Consider the following 26,009-nt stretch of genomic DNA (forward strand, 5'->3'; position numbering starts at 1 on the left):
TGTAATGCAGTTTCGTCGTTAAACGGAGTGATCGTAAAGCGAGGCACCACTGTATAGTCCAGACTATGAAATATGGAAACTGGAGACTTTTAACGAAAACTGGGTATCTCAAAAGGGTGGACGATGTGCCAGACTCCCATTCTAGGACCTCTACTTGGAGACAAGAGGCCTTTGTTGCACTGCTCTTGTGACTGGGGAATAAGTGCTACCTAGCGGTACAATAATGAGTGGACAAAATCCTGCCACGTACGTTACACCAGGGTAAGACAGAGGATACCTCTGGCAATTGCCCATCATCAGAGAGCTCCTGCTTCGACCCCAGGGCCTGCACCACTCACACACAATCAGTCTTATTGTCCACGAGACATGAGAACCCCAGAATCAAAGCAAGAAGTCTTTAATCACCAGCAATCTGTCACTGTCAGTACAGTAACATCATCTCCTTTACATTGGCTTAGTTTACAACACAGGATTTTAGTTCGTGAAAAAAATATATAATAAATCCCACTTGAAGAACAGACCTCGAAAGGGTTACTGTGCGACTACAAGAACCTCCAGGCAGCATGGCTAAATAACTTTTCCAAAGTCTGTTAAGCAGGAAGTCCCCCACTGCTCCCATATCATGAGCACAGATTCCATTTCCTCCCACCCTTCTCTCCCGGAGCTTGTAAAACTGCCCTGAATGATGCCCATTATCTGTCCTCCTACCAATGTTATCAGTCCAGGCTTTGGGTCTTGATTTTCCCTTCTCCGGTCATAGAGGAGGAGAAGTACTTTGGTCTATCTGGATGATTATTCCTTTGGGAGACAGAAGAGAGTTAAGTTTCCACCAACTCTCTTTTCCCTAAAATAGGAAACGCTGTATGCTGTAGACTCCAGCTTGATTGCAACGCCTTGCATGGTTGTGTAATTCCGTGATGGAAGCAGCACTCCACACATGGAGCGCTTTCCCCTTAAACCTTATCTCCCCCCCTACACTTTCCTAGAAAAGGGATTGCCTTTTTCTGTTACATTCTTTCTTTCACTGCAGTTTACAGACTGTTCTTCCGTGGTCTCCCTTACATCTCCTTTAGAGGCCGGTGTGCAAGAGGTCAGCTGATCAGTCCCATCAGACCCCAAAACACTTCCAGTGGGTCTGCCAGATGTTGACTTCCACGCATAGCCCAAATTCTTCACCTGAGGTTGTACATGCCTGCTTAAAAGTCCGCTGTGGGGACACTCGGGCCATGGACCCCATCCCTCCAGGATTCCTCAAGGGGCTGTGCCCCCTTCTTCACAACACCCTCCTTTAGCAGTATGTGGGTTCCCCCCCAATTCTTATGTTATGTGATATGTTATAAGTTTAAGTTTTTAGTGTGTGTTGTAAGCCACCTAGAGTGGTCATAACTGACTAGATAGGTGGGGCATAAATGAAATAAATAAAAATAAATAAAATAAAATAAATTCTACAATCCTGCACTGCGTCTTCTAGGGCTTGGATGCTGATCGGAAGAGCTTTAAACTAAAAGATGCTCATCGTTTTCATCCCATCTTTTTGCTTCCGGCATGACCCGCCGGTCTGAAAGAAGGCTCCATCCTTCCCAGTCTGTCACCCTTATCCATCATCAGACTGCGGTGGTGTCAACTTTGCTACACAGCCTGGCAAGGGATGCATGAGCCAGCTGGCCCATACGGCAAAAAAACTTATGTCCCAAGAACTGGACGGCCCCCAAGAACAAAAAACTTGGAACATCTCTGTTGCAAATGATAAGCTTCCAGCAAGTTGTCTCTGGTTTCTCTCTCTCTCTCTCCCCGCCCCTCTCTCCCAGTGTTAAAACACCACTCCGTAAGCGCGAAAATAAACAAATATAACAATAATAGCCACTGACATACTGTGTCAGGAGATCAGCTCCGGACACTGAGCATACCAAAATTAAGACTAGAAAAATAGCAATGTTTTTTGTAAAAAAAGAGAACAGGAGAGTTGGCCTGTAGGATGGGGGCTCCACAAGAGTTTGGAGGAAATTATGTTTTGGACTACAGTTCCCATGAACCCCTAGGATTTGGCAATGGTTATCCAAAAAAGCCATTTCTTCCCAGCATGCACGACAGCCACCCTTTTACTGAGCATTTCCGGTGTTTGAACATGGACATCATGTTCATGCTCCACCACTAAGTGATGTCACAAAGGTCAGCCTTCACCAAGTTTCGGAAACTTTCTTGCACTCAAGGCAAAAATCAAAAACCTCCAGGCCTAAGGAAAGAATGTTATAACCTTTAAATAATTGGTCACCCTATAAAATATCAAGCAGAGAGTCATCTTTACTCCTGCCTTTTGGTTTCAAAACCAATGGCCTCACATAAAGTTTGTGTAACCTACCATGGCTAATTGCGACTAACTGTCGCGGCCCTGGGGTGTCTCATCTGCATGTCTGGCCACGTGCTTGGTTGCACAACCCAGCTGTGCACACGTGCTTGGTCAACGAACTGAAATCCGCTGTGGCAAGTTACACTAACTTTGCACAAACACCAAGAGGATTCCGGCTGCTAATGTCACATAAGGTATTATTTTTAAAAACGGGAGATGTAGAAGGAGCCTCCCGAGAGGGTGGGGAAAGCATTGTGAGTACATGCGGGTGTCCCCTAGGCAACAAACAGTCCTTCACTCCCAGTAGTTTTGCACTAGAACAGCACCAAACTGTGGGCCAACCTCCAGGAGGACAGCTGACATCAAGAAAATGTTTCTGCGCACATTTCAGGCTCTGATGGCTTCTAGCCATGTGGATCTATGATCTGGCATTATGAAACACTAGGATATGAATAAAGATTGTTTTAAAAACAGATTTTAAAATGCACATACCAAAAGAAGCTTTTAAAAAAGTCTTCTCCAATGATCCTTTCCCCCAAAACTCACTCTTTGTAACAAAAGGGATAAGTGTTACTTCTTTTTTTTTTTTAGGCCTCCTTCAGTCTTGAGAGACGATGGTAACGTGCTGCGAATAGAGGTCTTGGAACAGCGTCTAGTGTGGCTGAGGAGGCCAATTCGAGAGTGACAATCCCTTCCACACGGAAGACAAATACAATCTGTACCCCATCCAGCTCCCTGATTTTGCTGCTTTTGTGACTTCCTCTTTGCCTCGGCCTGCTGGACAAGGGTCTCTTCAAATTGGGAGAGGCCATGATGCGCCGCCTGCCTCCAGGCTGAACGCTCAGAGGTCAAGGTTTCCCATCTGTGGAGGCCCATTCCTAAGGCCTTCAGATCCCGCTTGCAGATCTCCTTGTATCGCAGCTGTGGTCTCCCTCTGGGGCGATTTCCCTGCACTCATTCTCCATCCTGATCTTTTGGAATCCGACCATCAGTCATTCTTACAACATGCCCAAGCCAACATAGTAGACAGTAGAGGTCGCTGGGTTGCTGTAAGAAAACCTCCTTTACATCTTTGATTTTAGCAGCCCTCTGCTAGGTGTAAGAAGTGTTACTTCTTACACCAACAAAATAAAGATGTTACCAGTCTTTGTGTCATTTGGGGGGGGGAATAGCACCATTCCCCCCCCCGTTACCTGAAAAGTTGAGGTGGCAGGTAATGAAGCAACAACTCACCCGTTCCTCTGTGATCTAAAAGCAATAAGAATACATCCCCTTTCGGGAGAATCGCATGCCAAATACCCCCAAGATCCCAATTCATTCTTCGAACTTGGGGTGGGCAAGCTCTTTTTCACCTGTGGCCACCTTGGTGCTGAGGACAGAAGCGGGCCAAAAAACGGCCCCCCTCTCCTTGGGCAGACACGGTGCTCGCCCAGCACCCAGAAACCCCTTGTTCCAGAAACACTGGGAATCAAACCCTCTCGGCATGCAACAGCTGGCCTTTTTCCATCGGATGTGGCCGTTCCCTTTTGAAGACACAAGAGATAAGAACTGCACTGATGCTCCTTTTCCAGAAGGCTCTATAAAGCCATGGAAATTTATCCTTCAGCCTTGATCACGGCCAGTTCACAGCAGTCAACGGAGCCAGGAAGGGGGCAGAGGTTCCCGCTTGGAGTTCCTGAGAAGTGTTCAGATGCCAGACGCTTGCCGTTCCTCCCAGATATATAAAGGCCGTTCTGTTGTCAAATGGCTCCCCGCGCACGCCGACCGACAGGCAAATCCCAGATGGAGCGCCATGGCCAGAAGCCGAGCTGTGTAAACACAGCTAATTTGGTTCGAGGGAAATACGGGAAGGAAGCTCGGGGAAGGAAGCCCACATCTTTGAAAACCTGGGCAAACAAAGCTGGGGAGGGGGAGGAAGAGGAATCTAGCAGGGGGCTGCTAAAATCAAAGGTGTAAAGGAGGTTTTCTTACAGCAACAGAGAATCTTTCAGTCCACGATCCACATTCTTCAGTCCACTGCACATTCTTCGGCTGCTCTCATTCCTTTCCACTGGATTTTACAAAAGTGGGTTGATTGATTGCTTTTATTGATTTGTTTCTTTTCTTTTTATTAAGATATAGAAAGGAGAATAATGAGAAGTGAGTTGATGCACAGTTCTTGCCTGTCAAGAACCCCTAACATCTGTGTCCGTGACCTGCTCTACGTGTTATGCTAAACATATTATTCTATGCTTTACATTTGTTTTTAGTTACAACTCCCCACTAGGCTGGCGGAGGGAGTCTGGGACTTGTAGTTGGCCCTTTCCCAAACTCCAGTTTCACCCGACTTGGGTCTTCGGAAATCTTCCCAAACATGAAACGTCAGGCTGAACGCGCGAATCATCAACTAACATGGAGCCTAAAATTGACATGGGGCTATTCATGGGAAAACCGGCCAAGGGGAACGTGGTGGAAGCCAAGGGTCAAAGGGTCAGGACAAAGGTCAGCTTGGCGCCTGTTCCTAAGCCTCCCTCAATGGAGTTTGAGTGCCGAACACTTGTTCGGGGACACACAAAGGGCAAATTCCACCTCCCGTCGGAGGGGGGTTGGAGGGGTGGATTGCAGCTCGGACTAGAATTCACCACTGAGACATAGAGTACTTCCCATAGATGCCGGGAATGATGATGCCTCCATCCAGAGACCACTACCCCCTGTCCATCCCCTACCATCTCCCCAAGGACCTTCCAGTTGTGCACTAGATTTGGACAATTAAGACTTCCTTCGTGTGTAAGACAAGTCCTTCCAGTCCGGACTGAAGACCAATTTCTTGGACGGGGGAACTTGTGGCCATCCAGTGGTTCCCGGATTCCCAACAGCCTTCATCCCCAGGCCACCTGGCCAATGACTTGGGGATAATGGGAAAGGTAGTCTCGCAAGAGACCTGCAGGGCTGGAAATTCTAGCGTTTGGGTGCCACCGTGGCTAAGCAGATGCCTGCGGGAAGCCTGACACCAGGATATGGGCTGAAATGACAATGCTTCTCATTCACAACCTCCCCTGGAAGGAATATGGAGGGGCACACAGAGAAGCAATGAGGCACAGCGGTTAGAGTGTTGGGGGGGGAATGCCAGCTCGGTTCCCTTGACTGAGCCTTGAGGACTCACTGGGTAGACTCCTGTCCTTGGTTCTTTCTAAACCTGACCTCACAGGACGGCCGTAAAGAGGATTAGCGCTGTGTGCTCCATGGAGGGAAGTCAAGGTAGGGATATAAAAAATGAAGAAAAGAAAGGAGGACTCAAGACACTGGAATTAATGGCTAGCCATCATGACTAGTGTGACCATTTATAGCCACAGATGGGTCTAATGGCCATTTAAACCCTCCGTGTTCCACAAATTCCAGTCAGTTTAACAACACCGACTGGACGAAGCCGTCCTAGTTTTAACTGTCTGGAAGCTGATGTGATCCGGTTTCAGTTGAAGACGGCACTTGGTCCTACGTCTGCGAGAAAGGGATAAATCCTTTTCTCACAGCTTGGAAACATGAGTTTTATGGATTGTTCCCACACACAAAAACCAACATTTCTCATCTGTGGCTCTACCCCCATGCCTAATTTGATACACCTCTATCTCGCCCACCCCGCAATTTTCCTCCTTTAGCGAAAAAGCCCTAAACGATACAACCTCCTTCATAAGTTTCTGCACCTTCTTCTGCAATACCACTGCTGGAATCATTGCAACCTATATATGTTGTCTTTACAAGTTTTTTTTTAGCCAGCATGATGGTCAGTCAATTTCGCACTGACCAACAGTTTCTTCTCTGCCTCAGATTTTGAAGAGAGATAAGCTTCTCTACCTCAGAGTTTTTCCCACTCTTTTTCTACATGTGGTCAGTTAGGGTCAACAATGTTTCAGACCCGTATTCTATTGTAGTTATTGATTGTTTTACTGTATTACATTTTGTTTTCTTATGTTCTGGTTTATATAATTTGGTTCACCTAAGCCATCAGGTGGCAAGCTTCAGTCACCTTTCTCGTTTTGTATTTAATTGTTTCTGGTATTATCTACCACAAGCAATATCGCCTATTGTTTTAGTTTGTATGTTTTGCTTCGTTATGTAAACCAACCCGAGTTGTAGTTTACTAAATTGGGCAATCTGGAAGACAGACAGACGGACGGGGGGGGGCAGACCGACCGATGGATGGACGGATGGACAGACAGACAGCTAGACAGCTAGACAGCTAGACAGCTAGACAGACAGACAGACAGACAGACAGACAGACAGACAGACAGACAGACAGACAGACAGACAGACAGACAGATAGATAGATAGATAGATAGATAGATAGATAGATAGATAGATAGATAGATAGATAGATAGATAGATAGATAGATAGATAGATAGATAGATAGATGGGTTAGTCAATGGATGGATGGATGGATGGATGGATGGATGGATGGATGGATGGATGGATGGATGGATGGATGGATGGATGGATGGATGGATGGATGGATGGAAGTGATAGCTAGATTATTTTTTAAAGAATCTGCTGTTCTTGATCTATTCAGAACTGTGAGTAAACCAAGTTGAGACTGTTGATGAGAACAAAAAATAAGGAATATAACCTTACTATTGTTTTTGTGTCATCCTGAACCACACAGCCATTTCCTAATTTTTTCCAGACCTTACACTCAATGTATACCACGTTCCATCCAAGCTTAAGGACACGAAGCGTGATGTACATTTCCAGACACTTGGTGGACAGATGTGCCTGGAAGCTCACCTCAGCAATGTCTCCTTGGGACACTGGTTCTCAGATTTGGGTTCCCCAGCTGTTTCGGACTTCCCTCCCAGAATCCCTCACCATGAAACATGTTCACTGAGGCTTCCAGGAGTCGAAGTCCAAAACAGTTGGAGAGCCAAAGTTTGAAAACCACTGCTCTGGGACTTGTTCATGGCGGCTTCCGGAGATACAAGTCTCTTCTCTCTGACCTTCCTCTGTGTTTACAGTGGTGCCTCGCTTAACGATTGCCTCGTTTAGCGATGAATTATCATAACGATGTGTTGTTTTAGAAAATAATATGCACCGTATAACAATGTTTCCTATGGGCGATTTTCGCTTAGCGAAGTTTGGGACCATGCTTCGCATAATGAATGCGATTTTAGGTCCCCTGCTTCACTTAACGATGTTTCTTTTTTCAATTAAAAAAGTGTCTTAGAAGGGTCAAAAACAGTTCTAAATGCTTGGATTCGTTAGAGGACCCCCTAAGTCATGTGCAAACCTGATTTGGCTTTGATCTGACTTTTCGTTAATTTATGGTGAATTTTTTTTCCGGCCCATAGGAACCAATGGACCTGTCAAAATCTGACAGCTCCATGCTTTCCTATGGGGGAAAAAAAAATTCACAAAAAATTAGCGAAAGTTCAGATCAAAGCCAAATCAGGTTTGCACACGTCCTAGGGGGTCCTCTAACGAACCCAAGCATTTAGAACAGTTGCTGAGTCTTCGCTAATTTTTTGTGAATTTTTTCTTCCCCCATAGGAAATAATGGAGCTGTCAGATTTTGACAGCTGTCAAAAGTTGGGGGGGAAAAATTCACCATAAATTAACGAAAAGTCAGATCAAAGCCAAATTAACTTTTGCATCCGTTTTAGAGGGTGCAGAAGCTAATCCAAGCATTTAAAACCATTTTTGACCCTTTTATGACATACTTAATTTTGCAAAAATTGACTTCGCAAAGCCATTGAAATGTATTGAGTCAGCTTCAATACATTCCAATGGAGGAAACATTGTATCGTTTAACGATGTTTCCTATGGGTTTTTTCGCTTAAGGACGGCAATCCGTGCCTATTGGAACAGATTAACCGGTTTCCAATGTATTCCTATGGAAAATGGTGTTTCGCATAACTATGTTTCACATAACGTTTTTTTGTGTGTTTTTTTGGAACCAATTAAAATCGTTATGCGAGGCACCACTGTACTTCATGAAGCAGTTCTCAACGTGAACTGGGCAACTCTTTGGCTGCTTTGCTACTTTGAGGACACAGAGCAGGGAAAAGCACACTCTCTCCCTCTTGCTTTCTCGTCCTGGGCAAATGCTGAAAAAAACACTCCAAAGTGAAGAGCTAAGAGCAGAAGAACTAGCACAGTTTCACATGCAAATAACCCTTCATCTCCAGTTACAGCACTGGCTTTCAGATTCAGGAGGACACAACTTAGTGTCTTTCATTTAAAAGCAACAACAATGGCTGATTAATTAAAAAAAGAGATACTGACTGCATAAATCTGCTAAGGAAGCATACAGGTAATCCTGTTTTATGGTTTTTCCAGGGTATCACCGAGCAAATGACTACAACGGTTCCTCAATGAGGCTGCCTCAGGCAGGAGACCCCATGCTTCACCATCGCCATTTGCTACGCTGGCTGAAGAGGATGGGAGTTGTCATTCTGAGTTAATCCCAAGAGAGACCCAGTAGCAGAAAACAAGGATCCGGGCCTTCTCGGAAGTCACCCTTTGGCAAAAGAGTACATGCTATGTTACAACAAATAATGCTCTGTAATGTGCCATTAACTCCAGAATTGTTTCTATTGAGTATGATACCTGATAACATAGATAAGTCAAAGCAACATATAGTTATGTACATTGTTATGGCAGCTAGAATTCTATATGCAAAAAACTGGAAAAGTCCGACGATACCGAAACAAGAAGATCTTATTGAAAAAATACGGGGAATAGCAGAAATGGACATTTTATCAGAAGTCATGAAGGACTATCCCCTACAAAAGGCAACAGAAAGATGGGACCTATTCAACAAATGGACCAAATTAACAGGCAACGTGTAAATAGCATATATTGAAATGAGATCTTAATCTAAAAGGCAGAAAAGAGAAAACAGAATAATTTAAAACTTTGATATGGCAATAAGTACAGAATGATTGTTAGCATGTTATGGTCTCTCCTCTTCCCCATAAATTCCTAAGTCCCCTTTTCCTTTTTATCACCCCTTATGTTAAAAAATAAAAATTAAAAAAAAAAGGAAGTCACCCTTCTGAAATTCCCCTGCTCCCCCCCCCCTCTGGTGACCTTAAAGAAATCCCTCAAAACCTTCTTATTTCAGAAGGCTTTCCAAACCAATCCATCTGACTGGCAGCTGAGAGTATCAGCCAAGCCTTTTTAAATGGCTGCCTGTTTTCAAATGTAATGTCAACTTAATTTTAACTTCACTATGAACTATGTTTATGTTATTTTATGTCATTATCACTGCTGCACACCTCCCAGAGTGACCAGTGATCAGATGGGCGCTATAGAAATCAAATATAGTGGTGCCTCGCAAGACAATGTTAATTCGTTCCGTGAAAATCGCTGTCTTGCGAAAACATTGTCTTGCAAAACACGGTTCCCCATTGGAATGCATTGAAATCTACTTAATGCGTTCCAATGGGAAAATCATCGTAAAAATCGTCCATAGAAAACATTGTCTTGTGGAATGCGGTTCCCCATTGGAATGCACTGAAATCTATTTAATGCATTTCAATGGGGAAAAATCGTCGTCTTGCGAAAATTGTCCATAGAAAACATCGTCTTGCGAAGCGCAACAGCGATCGCAAAAACTAATGGTCTTGCGGATTAATCATCTTGTGAGGCAATTGTCTTGCAAGGCATCACTGTACGTACGTACGTACGTACGTACGTACGTACATACATACATACATACATACATACATACATACATACCTCCACTCATCTGGAGGGCACTGGAACAAACAACAGTACAGTACTTAAACCGTTCTGTATTTTAAAACCAAAACAGGATATTGGGAATGTGCTAGTTTCCCACATACATTTAGCAAGTTTCAGTGCTAGATATGAGTCAATTTGGAAAATGTTTTTTAAAAAAGCTTGCCCACCCCATTATAGGAATGTTCCTCAGCACTTCCTTTCCATCCACTGCGGAAAATATGAAACACGGGCATTCCCTGCTGAATTGTCCCAGGCAAAATCCTTCCCCCCCCCAATGAAAAGTGGGAGGAAAGCAGAGCCTAAATCGGTTAAGAAAACAGTCATGTTTTCAAAGAAAAGAAAAAAAGGAGCAAATCATCGTCACTGCTTCTGAAGATGATTTTGCTGGAAACCCTGGAAGGAACTCTCTGGACCGTTGCAAAGTGAATTTTATGGCAAAGTCACCGAGGCCACGATGTATCGACAGAAGCTCTGCCTTCTGTATATAACTTCATACGTACAGGATCTGTATGGGCCAGATCCTTTCTCTGCCAAGCTTAGGACTCTTTTTACTAGGGATGGGCACGAACTGGAAAAACCCTGAGTTGTAGTGGTTCACGGTTACCCACGAACTACCCACAAACACCGGAAAAACGAACCACAAGCCCTATCTAGGGTGGGGGGAACCTAATGCCCCTGCCACCTTCCTGCTGCCCCCGGGAGCCAGGACACCGTCCCCAAAGACGGCAGTGGCAGAGAAGGAAGACGTGTCAGGCCCAGCTTGGGAGGTGAAAAGGGGGCGGGGCATCAGGAAGGGGGTGGGGCCTCCATTCTGTGGAGCACTGAACGAAAAAAAGTTCGGCATTTCGTTTCATTTCAGCAAAACCGCCTGTACGAACCGAACCACGAACTCGTCCGGTTCGTGGGTTGTTGTTGTTTTCAGTTCGTCATTCGGTTCATGCCCATTCTTATTCTTCAGTCTTCTATCCCACCCACCTCTGCGTTTGGAAACTTGCTAGTTAGTAAATTCAGGCCGTTGCCCTACAAAATGAAACATACACATACACACACCGCTCAGGTTCTGCCACTGCAGCCCTTCTCATTGTGCTTCCACAGCATCAGGACCGCAGGAGGATGCTGGGGGGCCCCACGGATAGAGTCCGAAAGCTGTAGATTCTTTGAACACTGGTTCCCATACCAAAAAAAACAAGACTGTCTGATAATGTATGGGATCCAAGAAGGCGCCATACCTTCTCCCTCCACCCGCCACAGTGCAAAATAACGATATCGGAAGGATTTGGTTGGCTCTTAAAATCGAAAAGTCAAGATTTGGAACCGAGAAGAAAAGTTTAAATTCCTACCCTTCCTATGCTATCTTGGGAATTCTGGGAGTTGTGATCCAAAAACCCATCTCCGCACACTCCTATTGTCTACAGTGCTCTACACCTTCTAATTCAGTCACAGGAAGGAAGGAAGAGTTACAAAAGAATAATTGACGGTCTGGCTCACAACTCCAGAAACGGCTCAAACGTACACACACCCCAGTCTCTGAGACTTCATCTGGGATTTCGTGCTGCCAAGGCTACAGCTGCAGCCTAATAAATACTTCCTGTTATGCACCATTCTGCCATTCATGGCAACCTATGGATGAATGGACTCCCAAAGGACTCCCTTTGTTTGCAAACTCCACCCTGTGGGTTCCTTTCCTGAGTCGATCTTCCTCATGCTCCACGCTCCTCTTCTCCTGCTGCCCTCCACTTTCCCTAACATTCTTCTTCTGCAGAATAACAATTAGTGACAAAACTGAATTGGAGCTGAAGAATCCTTAAGGACTAGAAACCTATATCCACCAAAAGCTGGATGCTCTTGGCTGAATTTCCCAGGGACAGAAAGGGACAGAGTACTGAAACCTGAACTAAATTTGAGAAACACTCCTGTTTTTACAGTCAAATGCAGCATCTTGACTATATATCCTAGGTACCAATCACAGGAAATGTTTACTTACCTGCAGTTTATAAAATTAGCTCTGTGGGAGCAAGTTTGCTGCAATCAAAAGCAAAAGCCAGCCTAGATTTTAAGTAATTACCCTTTGCAAAATTCATGTGCTTTAAATGCTGTACTCTAGAACTGTCAGCCACCTGGACCACAAAAAAACAAGCTGTCAGTTTAATCAAGCAGGAAAGGACGGACCGAATACATGGTTTCCATTAGCATCCCCTCACCTGCTGAGAGGGCTCCGAGTTCCGGGTCACCTCTTCATAGGCCCCCACGTTCTCCCAAGTAGCAATGAAAGCGTGTTGCGGGACAAAGTCACTCGCCGTGGGAAATCCGGCCCGAATAAGCTGGGCGGCTTGATCTAGCACCTCTCTGGATTCATCCAGACGGTAATAGATTTTGCCTTTCCCATCACTGGTATCAATGTCCGATAAGAAGGGAGCGACGGCCGGGAAGTCTGTGGGGAAATCATCATCCACATACTGGGTCTCTCTGGGGAAATCCTGGGTAGAGATGATTCCGTTGGTCCCAACCTGTGAGGGAATGAGGTTTAAAGAATCACGAATGAAATAAAATCACTGTACGTCCCCTGATCGAGAGAATCAGTGTTTAGATGCTCCTTACATTTTGCTTTCTCCCTTAACAGAAATATAGTCTCCAAATTCCACGAGGTACTTGTTCCCCTCTATTCAGCACTGGTTAGGCCTCACTTCGGCTACTGCGTCCTGTTCTGGACACCGCACTTCAAGACGGATGCTGACAAAGCGGAACAAGTTCAGAAGAGGGCAAGAAGGATGATCAGGGGGCTGGAAACCAAGACCCGTCTCGAGAGACGATGGTAACATGCTCTGAATGGAGGACTTGGAACAGCGTCTAGTGTGGCTGAAAAGGCCAATTGGAGAGTGACCATCCCTTCCACACTGAGGACAAATACAATCTGTATTATAGGTCCCTTCCAACATCATGATGTTATTATTCCCTTTTAAAAACGATGATACTTCAACCTGCCTGGTCCTGCATGATTCTGGAAGTTAAGATGCTCAAGCCACAGCAAGAGACTAATGGAAGAATCCTGCTTGAAACCTCAGTAATACGTCACACTAGAGAAGGCCCACTGAATCAAGGGAACTTACACAGGCACTGATTCACCAAATCACCACTGATTCGACAGGCCTACTTTAGTTGTGACTCATGACTGGATTCCACCTGGCAGGACAGAGTTCCAAATAGAGTAGTCCTGGAACGAGCTGGAATTTTTAGCATGTAGAGTGGTGCCTCGCTTTATGATTGCCCCGCATTACAACGAAACCACTTAATGACGATCTTTTTGCAATCGCAATTGCGATCGCAAAAGGATGGTCTGAATGGGGGAATTTCGCTTTGCTATGATTGGTTCCCTGCTTCGGGAACTGATTCTTCGCAAAACGATGATTTTTAAACAGCTGATCGGCGGTTTCAAAATGGCCACCGGGTAACTAAAATGGCTCCTGCTGTGTTTAGAGACAGATTCCTCGCTATACAGGCAGCGAAAATGGCCACCGTATGGAGGATCTTCGCTGGACGATGGTTTTTACCCCATTGGAATGGGTTTCAATGCGTTTCAATTGGGTTTTTTTCCCGCTTAACGGCGATTTTCCTGGAACGGATTATCATCATTAAGCGAGGCACCACTGTATAAATTACTGAAACAGGGAAGCCTACGTTGGCTCGGGCATGTCGTGAGAATGGCTGATGGCCGGATTCCAAAAGATCTCCTATATGGAGAATTAGTGCAGAGAAAGTGCCCCAGAGGGAGACCACAGCTGCTATACAAAGAGATCTGAAAGTGGGGTCTGAAGGCCTTAGGAATGGACCTCAACAGATGGGAAACCTTGACCTCTGAGCGTTCAGCCTGGAGGCAGGCGGTGCATCATGGCCTCTCCCAATTTGAAGAGACCCTTGTCCAGCAGGCCGAGGCCAAGAGGCCGTCCCGAAACCAGCCAAATCCAGGAGCTGGACAGGGGACAGATTGTATTTGTCTTCAGTATGGAAGGGATGGTCACTCTCGAATTGGCCTCCTCAGCCCCACTAGATGCTGTTCCAAGACCTCCATATAGAGCACGTGACCCTCGTCTCTCGAGACTGAAGGATGCCTACACACACTGGATTCCAGCCCATATAAGCAGTCAGTTAGGTTCCTAGAGAGCCTCAGATGGAGGACCCTAAGAGATCCTCATGCTGCTGACTGGAAATGGCCCCACAGAGCATTCCTCCCACAAGTTTTTTCTGCTCTCCTGACCCATTACTGCAAATACTATGACAGAATCCAGGCTACAGACCCACAGTCCACATGGCGTTCCCTCGTCATATGAGAGGGAGCAGCTCCTTCTCCCAGGGTGTGCAAAAGCTCCCAGGACTCACAGGCGTGTTTAAATTATTGTCTGACATTGAGGGGCGAAACGTCACAACCCGAGAGAAGCTTGGGGTACGGCTTTCCATTGGAATGGGGAGGGCATCGGAAGGAGATTGGAAGGAGAGGCATTGCGTTTCCTGCTCCCTTGGTAAAGGTAAAGGTTCCCCTTGACATTGAGTCCAGTCATGTCCAACTCGAGGGCGCGATGCTCATCCCTGTCTCCAAGCCGTAGAGCCAGCGTTTGTCCATAGACAGTTTCCGTGGTCATGTGGCCAGCACGACTAGACACGGAACGCCATGACCTTCCCACCGAGGTGGTGCCTATTTATCTACTCGCATTTTTACATGCTTTCGAATGGCTAGGTTGGCAGGAGCTGGGACGAGCGACGGGAGCTCACTCCGTTGCATGGATTCGATCTTACGACAGCCGGTCTTCCAACCTTGCAGCCCAGAGGCTTCTGCGGTTTAACCCGCAGTGCCACCACATCCCCCGCCCGCTCCTACACACGCTTTATTTCCACAGCCAGGTGTGGGAGTCCATTTAGTCAGCCAGGTGAGATCTCTCCCACAGTGGCAATGAGTTCCCACGGTCATTGAGAAACGGTCTCCTGTAACCATGTTGAACACAGAAACGAATGCACTTTTATTCCCCCTATGTATTACTAGTCTATACAGGATCTTCCTCAATCGCTCTTCTTTTTAGACTGGACACCGTCAGCCTAAAGTCCTCATTCTGTCACGAAGCTGAGGGGACAGCCTTGAGAACGAACACGTCACCCAGGGGTATCCTGACAGCCAAGTGAGATAATTTCCCCCCCCCCAAAAAAATACACCACACCTAGACTTGGAAAAGTTATATTTTGGATTACGATTCTTAGACTCCCCTAACCAGCATAGCCACAACAAGACCCTGACCAAGAAAAGCACCTTTTAAAAAGTTCAACTCGGCCCCGTTCAGGTCATGGGAAGAAGGGGCCACAGAACGGATTTATTTTGATTTTTTAAGGCATGGATGGGCACAAGAAGGGGTTACAGGCAAGCGCCTGTTCTTGCCGGGGACCGGCTGAACAGTCAAAGAGGAGGAGAAAAGGAGTGAGGGATAAATTTGGGGAGGTGAGGGAATTCACAACAGCCACGGTGCCACACTTACAGACCGGCACAAACCTCCGAACTAAGGTCCATGCCTATTTCTAGGGAGACAACCCAGGACTGGCTTAAAGACCTTCCCAAGCCATCAGAGGTGGGAAATCCAGCCTCTTTGTTCTGGACCACTCCCAGACTAACACCGATAGCAGGAAATCCTGAGAATCACAGTTTTTAAAAAAGGGTTTCCTCTGCCAACAATGAATTGGACCGCTCAGCGGTCTAACTCTGTGGCTGCAGAGTCAGAGGTCGAGACTTGGATTCTGAACTGTGCCTCCTCGGGGAAGAGCCAGCCTGGGTGGCCTTGGGCACGCTGCCCAGTCCCAGGGCACCTCCAGAAGAAGGGAAGGGTCAACCACTTTGAAATCGACCTAGAAAACCCCATAAAAAAAGGGTGGCCGTAAGTCAGAACTGACTTGGCAGCGCATGGCGATTATTATATTCCCAGCACAATGCCCTCCAGACGTTCGAGACTCCAAATCCCACCAGCCAGAGGCAACAAAGCCAATGGGAAGGATGATGGGAACTGAAGTCGAACCCTATGGAGGGCAATGTGCTGAGAAAGACTGATGTAACAACTCTAGCTATCTGTGATTTAAGCAGGGATGATAGTGGTTCGCTTTATCTCGCCTTCTCTGTCCGGGAAGACATACACACGTTTTTTATCTCTCGCACCACAGGGCATTTAGCAGATAAAAGTCATGTCCGGATAGAAAAATGTAAGGAATCTACAAAGATAAAACCCTGGGTAACTAAAGACCCCTTTAGTTGCTCATTAACTAGAGAGGCTTTTTAAATGGAGGAAGTATGTGTTACGTAGTCATTATTCCCAGTACGGTCGTTATTACTTAAAAAGCAAGATCCCCAATCTTGGGAGGTGAGCCGGAGTTTTGTTTTGTTTTTTTAATTCCCCCCACACTCACTTAGCGAGCTGATCCCTAAACACAAAGGCCAGTCCATTGGGGGAAATTTTAAGAAACAGCATTAGCAACTACTGCAGCCCATCCGTCGCTAATGAAGTTTAAGATCTGTACTGAGAAAGCTCACTAAATAAAATAAAATATCTCCGCCTTCTCACTTAGCTCTGGGCCCGTTTCTGGGAAGGCGGCCTCAGTTTCCCATCCGTAAAATGGGAACCTCAGAGCCCCCGCATCTGGCAGAGGAAGGGTTCCGATGGGAGCCGACGGTTTAATGGGAAAGGATCGGATTCTTTTTTTAAAAATTTCCTCCAAAGGAGAGGTGGGGAAAGGGATTCCCCGGGGGGGGGGGGCAGGCGGTGGGCGCCCTGGGAGGGTCTTTGGGTCCCCGCAGGACGGGGGAGGGAAGCCCGCCAGCCCCACCGCAGGCAAGGCGAGGAGACGGAGGGAGACAGACGCCCCATTGAAGCGGCCAGGAATAGCTTGGGCAAACAAGCGGGCGAGGAGGTGGCACTGGGGGGGGGGGGGATGTCGCCTTGGGTCCCACGAAGGGAACCCCCCTCCCTGCTCTTCTGATCCCACGATCAGGATCCGGCCCGGGGTGGGTGGGAAGAGGCCAAGAGTTGGGCACGGATCCCCGCAAAGTTGACTTTTTTTGGGGGGGGGACTACAACTCCCACCATCCCTGGCTGGGGGATGGTGGGAGTTGTAGTCCCCCCCCAAGTAATATTTCCCCCCCTTGTCGAGACAAACTCCCCCCCTCCCCGCAAACAGGACCCCCCGGCCCCGATCCGACGGCCCGCACTTACGTAGAGGTGCCCGAAGCGGGTCTGGTAGAAGAGGAGCGGGCTGGCCAGAGGCACCGGGGCCGAGGTCTCGTCGTCCCCGGGGGGCAGCTGCCGGTCCCCGCGGGGCTCCCCGAAGGGGAAGAGCTGGCTCCGGGGCAGAGCCGCCGCCGCCCTCCAGCCCCGCCGGGGGAAGACGGAGCCCAGCAGCAGCAGCAGCGGGAGGAACAGCCGCCCGATCGCCCGCATCCTGCTCGGCCCGCCTGGCCAGCAGCAGCCGCCCGCGAGTGGCGCGCCCGCTGGGGGGGGGGGGGCTCGGCGCCGGGGGCGGGTGGGGTGGGAGGAGGAGGCGGACACCCCCCCCAGGCGCCCGCCCCGGCCGGCCATTGGCTGCCCCCGGGACCGCCCACCCCCACCTCCATCCCACCCCCTTTTTCTCTCCGCCACCCCCCCCACGACAACATCTGGAGCCCATCACCGCGGCTGCTGCTCCTCCTTTGGCGCAGCTGCGCGGGTGGACGGGGGAGCGCACGCACCAGTTCCATGGGGCTGGGGGATTCTGGGCACTATAGTTCCCCCCCCCAAGGAGACACTGGGCCAGTCTTAGCAGTCCCGGCAGCATCCTGCTCCCTCCACCCCACACGAGTGTCCAGCCATAATTTGGGGGGGGGGGGAGCGCCGCTGACCTACGGCGAGGTCCGCCTCTAAGAAAGCCAGGCGACCGGGGGGGGGGGGTCTCCCGATCGGCACTCTTGCACAGCTGGATCCCCGTTCTCTGGGCTGCCTCCTCCAGGAGCTGGATGCCGGTAATAAGAATGCTAGAAATGCACAGCTGGAAGGGACCCTCTGGATCACCCAGGCCAGCTCCTGTCAAAGAGGCACCGCGTGGGGGAATCGAACCGCCGACACCGCTGAGCGATTCAGTCGTTCTTTCCCAGGAGTTTCTAGGTAAAGAGCCAAAAGGAGGAACCAAAATTGGCAGCACAGCAACAGCAACAACAACACCCCTAACAAGAGGAGCTGAAGATGCCCTGAAACTAAACTGAGGGTCGATGCTCCCACCAAGCAAAAGGGCCCAAAGAAGGCCATAACTTTGGCAGAGTGAGGCCACTGAAGTTTGCGGTGGTGGTGCGCCATCAAGTTGCTCCCGACGCATGGAATGTCCCGTCCTCACCAGCCGGGCTCAGCTCTTGTAAATTCAAGCTGGTGGCTTCCTTGAGGGAGCCAATCCATCTCATCTTCAGCCTTCCTCTTCTCCTGCTGCCTTCCACCTTTCCCAGCATTCTTGTCTTTTCCAGGGAATCCTCATAATGTACTGCACTCCAAGGAAGGAGAGCCTCCATGGCATCATCCTGGCCTCCAGAGGTCGTTCAGGACTTGGACTGATCCACCTTTGCCTCTTTCCGGCCGCCCAGGGGACCCACAAAGCTCTCCTCCCACGCCACCTTTCAAATGAATCCGTTCTTTTCCTGCCCAGCTTTCACTCTCGTACGTGGCGGTCAGCAATACATGAGTGTGGAGAGCTTTGGTCTTAAGAACATAACGTAAGAACCTAAGAAGTGCCCTGTGCTGGATCAGGCCAAGGGCCCCTCTAGTCCAGCTTCTTGTATCTCAACAATGACCCCACCAGATTCCACTGGGAGACCACGAAAGACCTGTCTCCTGACCCCCCTCCCCTGCATCTGGCCTTTGGAGGGACCTTCCTTCTAAGCCTGGATGATTATACATCCCCATCACGGCTTGTCACTGGCGATGGACTTTTCCATGGTCTTGTAATGGTCTTGGTCTCCAGTGACCCATCGTGACCCTCGATGATCTTTTCTAGTTTCTTCGCAGCTTCCGTTCCCGGGCCCCATCTTCTTCTGATTCCTTGGCTGCATTTGAATTGATGACTGGACCCAGGTAGACATCATCTCTGTGTCAGTTTCTTCCTGATCTTGAATAGGACTGGCCCAACATATTTTGCCACCTGAGGCCAAAGAGCAGAGAAACACACACACACACACACACACACACACCCCGCTGGCCCTCTCCCTTCTCTGTCCATAGGCTTTTCTGGATGGGTCATTCAATGCCATTCCAACACTGGCAACAGAAGGGGGCGCTCTCTCCCTCCCCCCACAACCCTACAGCTAGGGGCAGAAAGCAAGTTTAGGAGATAAAGAAGACGCACCCCAAAGGTTGGGAGGGGGAGCTGCTAGTGTTGCATCGGGCATGTGTTCCCCCCACCCCGAGACATTTAGTACCTCACAGTTCCTAAGGGTGCAACTGGTCCCAAAGACAGAAAAAGTTCATGTTGTTGGCTACCACTTTCTGGGAGATGTTGTCTGCAAAAATGACACTTTTCTGGAAAAGCCGTTTTCCCCATCTCCAGACTAAGCCTGTGAACCCTCCTGCCAATTGTAGGAGGCCGTTGCCATCATCCCTCACCCTGCGATCCTGTGTGCGCATGGTCTACTCAGAAGTAAGTCCCATGGCGGGCGGTGGGTCTTCATTCCAGCGAAGTAGGCATAGGACCGCGGCCTCCTGCGTGCTCCTTAAATAGGCTGCCTCGGAGCCAGCCAGCTGTCCTTGAAACCAGACTATTCCCAGCTGTTTCTCGGTGTCACAAAGAACATCTTTTTCTAATTACCAAAAAAGGAGCCCCTTGTTCAATCGTTTGACATCCATTTAAAATGCCCTGCGGAGAAGTGGAACATTTCCCGTGTCTTGATTCTAGCCCAACATGTAATTAATTCATTTTGGGTGCAAAGGCCAGGGGAACAGAAAGCTTGTGGGGAGAGGAAAGGACGGAGGGAGAGAGGCCTGCGTTTACTAAATTTAAATATGAAAAAAGAAGATGAATTCTCTATCAAAGCAAGCTGTGTCAAAGATGCCCAGCGTATGTCTTTATGCCTGTTTTAATTTGCTGCTTTTCAAGAAACTTGAAAGCGGGTTGCAAGGGCCAGAGTAGCAGAGAGCAGGGGGAAAAGCACTCCTTCTGTTGCAAAGTTTTGAATTCTTATTTTCACATTCTCCTACTGTGCAGCAGAACTTCAGGGATTCACAGAGCAGAATAGCTTCAAGTGCCCCATATTAGCCCACCCCTTTCTCATTATCTGGCACTTACCGTCTCAATAACTCACTCTGAGACATTACTGGAAAGATTTCATTACTAACAGTTGAACAGATCCAACAGCAAAGTAGCACAGACTGCTTTCAACAACAGACTTAAACAGACTCTAGAGAGGGAAAAAGCACTGAGTGCAGAGAGGCGGGGCTCTCTTTGAATTCAGAGGCAGGGAAGGAATGATTGGTTAAGGCTGGAGAGATCGACAGTCAGCTCAGCCCAGAAAGGTCCCTGCTGGCCACATCTACTAAAAGCATAATGTGAGGCTTTGAAAATGCCCAAGGAGCTTTAGACTACAACTCCCACAATGCTGTGTGGGTCTGATGGGACTTGTAGACTATCTAGAGAGTGTCTCACAGTAGGGCCAGCGTTCAAAATCAGGAAGCAGGGAGTCGTCTCCAGATGCAAGAAGATCCAACTTCCTTCGTTCCAAAGGTCTCAACTCTTCCATGACCAGAGACAAGGAAAAGGATGATGGGAAATATTTTTCCCCATGCCACATTCGCCGATCGGCTCTTGACCTGCCTGATGGCAGCTGGGAAGAAGCCGAGAAAAGAGCAAGAGCGGGCGAACGCATGGTGAGAAATTCCACAGCGATGACAGGCGATGCCCCCAGAATGACATCAACTCTTTGGAGATCCAAGCTTCATGGCTGGATTTTAAGAAAACGTTACGCTCTCAAAGTGGAAAGAGCCTCTTGTAGGGGTTTGGGTCGGAGCCTTGGAGAGACGCGAATAAGATAGCAAAGAGGAGCCGGCAGGAGAAGGAAGCAGGCCTGGGCTGGGTCTCCTGCTCTCCCTCGTCCACATGAGTAATCCCTTGGCTTTCCAGCCGGGCCCTTTCCAGCTGTTCGAACCCTCGGCCTGTGCCAATGACCTCTTGTTTATCTTCCCCGTGTCCTTGCAATTCTTCAGACATCAGCAAAAGCCGCTAAGCTGCTCTGGAGCAAACGCTGGTGTGCTTTCTCTCCCCCCCCCCCCCGCCGCACCTGCCTTCAAATTCTAGGATGTGTCTTCAAAGATGCAAGAGAGGTGGCGGGAATTTCTTCTGGGGATGGTGGAAATACGATTCCGAGAATCACCCATCCAGGCTAGCTGCAGGAGTCTGGATGCCTGAATCCTGAAAAGAAACTTTCCCAGATTTGGTGGAAATAAAATCAAAGGGAGTTTAAACACAACCACATGGCATTGCTCCAGCGTGGGTCCCGATCCACGTGGGTCCCAGAGGATCATTGCCACGGGCCACGTAACACAGACAGGAGGATTTGCACCGAGTTTGGTCATGCAAACCCTGGTGTGGTTTTAAAAACGGTGCCAGGGTGCACTTTTTAAAACCACACTTGGGCTTCTGTGGTCGGCTGGCCGTTGTGGAGAGGCTTGCCAGTTGCTGAAGTGCTGGGATTTGGGCTCGGCCTGCAGCAAATGGGGGTCACCAGAGATGCCCAGCAAGTGAACTGGAGGCTTCTCGGCCACCTCGGTACTGGCTGGCGGGTGATGTTGTTTTCGTCCAAGAAGGCTGAGAAGCTTCTCCAGTGGCTCCATGTTTCTTGCATGTCACCTGGGAGCAGTGGGAAACTTCATGCCATAGGGCAGCTGGCAGGTCGGTGTCCCCTCCATTTACCATTTCATGCAACAAATCCCATTCAATGAGGATGTGTAAAACAAGTGGGTTTGCATCTGCTTTTGGGATAACCTGCCCCTTACTACAGGTTGTCTGAAACATGTCGTCCCAGCGATGATCTTCTGATTGGTCACTGTTCCTGTTACAGTGGGGTCTCTACTTAAGAACTTAATCCGTATTGGAAGGTGGTTCTCAAGTTGAAAAGTTCTTATGTTGAATCTGTATTTCCCATAGGAATGCATTGGAAACCATTTAATCCGTATCTGCTCTTTTCCGTCCATAGAAACTACAGTGGAACCTCTACTTAAGAACTTAATCCGTTTTGGAATGGTGTTCTTAAGTTGAAACGTTCTTAAGTTGAAGCAAAATTTCCCATAGGAATGGACTGAAAACCAATTAATCCGTTCTGGCTGTTTTTTTTGTTGTTGTTGTTATGTAGAGGTGCGTTCGTACATTGAAGCATTAGTTCCCATAGGAACTAATGCAAAGCTGGTTAATACGTACTCTATCACTAGGGGGAGAATTTTTTTTAACCTAAGATGACCTAAGGTTAAAAAAAGAGCAGGAAAGGTTTTTTTTCCTGTTCTTATCTTGAATTTCTGTTCTCAAGTAGAAGCAAAATTTAGCAAATGGAGCTGTTCTTAAGTTAGATTGTTCTTAAGTAGGGACATTCTTAAGTAGAGACCCCACTGTATTTGCTGCCAAGACACCTCTGATTTACAACAACCTAATGAATGAACGATTTATAAAATACCCTGTCATGAACAGCGATGCTCAGCATTTGCAAAATCAATTTGCAGAATCAATGCCCTTGGTTCCTTTTATGATGTGAGTCCATCTCATACTGGGTCTTCCTCTTTTCTTGTTCTCTTCACCTTTTGCCGGCATTATTGTCTTTTCCAGTAAATCTTGCCTTCTCATGATGTGTCCAGTGTGCAGCAGCCAAGTCAGTTTCATTACTTTTGCCTCTAGAGAGACTTCAATCTTCATTTGATCCAGGACCCACTTGTTTATCTTTTTGATGATCCAGGATATCTGCCAAGCTTTCCCTTCAGTGCCACATTTCAGACAAGCTGACTTTTTTCCTCGTCAGATTTCTTCTGATTTATGGGTTCTGATTCAAAGCAACTGATTTTGCCCCGACTAGCAACCGGATTTGGGGTCAATATGTTTTTTCCATATCTGTTTCTTTGGGTATTTGTAAGTTGGGCATGGGGAGGGTAAGATTTTAAAGCAGAATCACACAGACACATCTTACAAGAGCATGCTCTTAGAGTCCCCAAACATACAAATGCACACACACACACACACACACAGAGAGAGAGAGAGAGAGAGAGAGAGAGAGAAAACATTTCTGTACACCACACAGTGACAAAGCAAAGCTAGTTTGAGTTTGGGGCTGGCTAGATTCCTCATGTTAGATTATAATCTGTCCACATTCTTTCTAAATGAAGTTATGGACTGCTGGATGGCTCAGGGGTTCAGGCATCTGGCTGCGGGGCTAGAGGTTGGGAGTTTGATTCCCCACTGTGCGTTCTTGACAGGGGATGGACTGGATGATCTATAGGGTCCCTTCCAGCTCTGCAGTTCTAAGATTATTCCTATTTTAGTAGCATTTTGCCACCAGGCATCAATGCTTATGGTAAGCAAGTATCTCCCAGACAGTGATGCCCATTAGAGAAATGCATTTAGCCCTTTAGCTTCTATGCATAAGAATTGCACGCATTTAGCCTTGGAGAATCTATAGGACAAAAAAAAGGATCAGACAGCAGTTATATAGAGGAGAACAATTCAAAACTCTGCAAACTGTAGCTAATTCTCCTGCTTCTGCTTCTGCAAAAGCTGTGATTCTCCAACTGCATCACCAGGGTTGTGTGTGTGTGTGTGTGTGTGTGTGTGTGTGTGTGTGTGTGTGCGCGCGCGTGTGTGTGTGCGCGCGTGTGTGCGTGCGTGCGTGCGTGTGTGTGTGTGTGTGTGTGTGTGTGTGTGTGTGAGAGAGAGAGAGAGAGAGAGAGAGAGAGAGAGAGGATCAGCAATCCACTCAGCCTTTGAATGGGATCCGCCTTCGCTCTTCCACATCCCACTCATTTTCCATGCTCTCGTGGCAGCTGCGATGCGAATCCGTGGCTGGCCTTCTCCCATACCCGGCCCTTCGCATGGCTGTCCCCAGGGCCTAAGCAAATCCTTTCAGAGGAAGGAGGGTCTGGAACTTTTTATCAGTTCTCATGGCAAGGAAAAGAAAACAAAGAAGGGGGGGGGAGTGAAAACAGCCTGGACAGAACCACGTGGGTGTTTTTTGTCAATGTTCATTTTTAAACCGTGTCCCTTGCACCGGACTTCCTATAAAACAAAAGAATTGCAAGAAAAGAGCAATGTTCTGCACTGAAGATAAGGACAAGTCCCCCCCCCACACACACACTCCAACAGTGGTCCAGTTCCTGGAAAAGATCCTTCTTGTGAGTAGAGGTCCCAGAGAAACGCAGCCGCCATGAATCCTGGAGAGATATAAAACCAAGGGGATAACTTTTGCAGGTTCTTGGATGGCCATGCAAAGATCTGCCTCTAATTCAACTCCTTTTTTGGCCATGATCTCGATTCTAATCCATAATCCAGGACAGCACATTTTAAGGAGGGCAACAGGGGAGCGAAAAGGACAGTCATGTTTTCTTTCGCCTTCTGTACTTCACCAGCTTGGGGAGGGATTCTGGCAGTTGTAGTCCAAAACCACAAATCTCCACGCCTCTAGTGATTCTTGCTCCTTACATTGCCTCGAATCTTTCACTGAAGCTACAGCACCAGCAGCAGGAGAGGACAGCATCGTCCTCTGGCCAAGGACGATGGGGGATGTAGTCTGTGAGGAATGGTGGAGAAGATAATACCAGCCTTGAGAGACTGCAGGCTTGTCTTGGTATAAAGCAGCTCCTTATGTTCCACTTCAAATCATTCTTTTATTCAGCATCATGAGAGCTAGATTCATAAAAGGTTATGCTTTAGATATGTACCGAACCCCTGATATCTTCAGGTAACAGCTGTGGAAATCTTCTGCCAGCAACTCAGAAGAGTTACACAACGTTGAGCTTAAGAGAATATAAGCAGCTTCCTCTCCCATTTCAATCAGCCTTTGATTTCAAGTCATGAGGACTAGAATCTTCCTTTAGTCTTAGTGGAATGAACATACCTCAAGGTTTGGCCACCAAAGGCCCCCATTCAGACCCGAGCATCATCTGTCAATGCTGCAAAAGACCCATATCCCCAATTGTCAAAAGTCCTTGCTACCAAACACGGTTGACCCCCATATCGGGTGACATGGACCAATGAAGAGCCTGTCTCTGAACAAGACAAGCTTTACAGTTAACTGTATCTGTGAGGGATCAGTTTCAAGCCCCCCCCCCCAAAGCTGAAAAATATGGATTTTAGCAAACAATATTTTAATAGTGAATGCTATACATAACATAGTCTTGGCTCCCTCTAGTGACCAGTAATGTTCTGGTAACTTCATCTTTCGCAATATGTATTTCTAGGATTTTTCTTTTAATAACCGATTAGGCATCCTTCAGTCTCAAGAGACTTGAGTCTCAAGAGACTCAAGAGGTCACGTGCTCTGAATGGAGGACTTGGAACAGCGTCTAGTGTGGCTGAGGAGGTCAATTCGAGAGTGACCATCCCTTCCACACTGAAGACAAACATATTCTGTCCCCCATCCAGCTCCCTGATTTGGCTGGTTTCGGGATGGCCTCTTGGCTTCGGCCTGCTGGACAAGGGTCTCTTATTCAAATTGGGAGAGGCCGTGATGCAACGCCTGCCTCCAGGCTGAACGCTCAGAGGTCAAGGTTTCCCATCTGTGGAGGTCCATTCCTAAGGCCTTCAGATCCCGCTTGCAGATCTCCTTGTATCGCAGCTGTGGTCTCCCTCTGGGGCGATTTCCCTGCACTCATTCTCCATCCAGGAGATCTTTTGGAATCCGACCATCAGCCATTCTCACGACGTGCCCGAGCCAACATAGCT

At 47.8% G+C, this 26,009-nt stretch overlaps 1 protein-coding gene across 2 annotated transcripts in view; it reads right to left on the reverse strand.

Annotated features, from left to right (window-relative positions):
* NID2 (nidogen 2) overlaps window positions 1-17,557 on the reverse strand; it is a 72,969-nt gene extending 55,412 nt beyond the window's left edge. Inside the window, exons 1-2 of one of the 2 annotated variants that reach the window (XM_072986873.2) lie at window positions 17,300-17,557; window positions 12,266-12,571 (exon numbers count right to left, since the gene is read on the reverse strand). In XM_072986873.2, the coding sequence (XP_072842974.2) occupies window positions 12,266-12,571; window positions 17,300-17,524 (531 nt within the window). In that variant the 5' untranslated portion in view covers window positions 17,525-17,557. The remainder of the gene's footprint in view (window positions 1-12,265; window positions 12,572-17,299) is intronic. The other variant, XM_072986872.2, reaches the window with a different exon arrangement.
* Between the last annotated feature and the right edge of the window lie 8,452 nt (window positions 17,558-26,009).

Source organism: Pogona vitticeps, chromosome 1 (genome assembly GCF_051106095.1).
Source record: "Pogona vitticeps strain Pit_001003342236 chromosome 1, PviZW2.1, whole genome shotgun sequence".
NCBI lineage: Eukaryota > Metazoa > Chordata > Lepidosauria > Squamata > Agamidae > Pogona > Pogona vitticeps.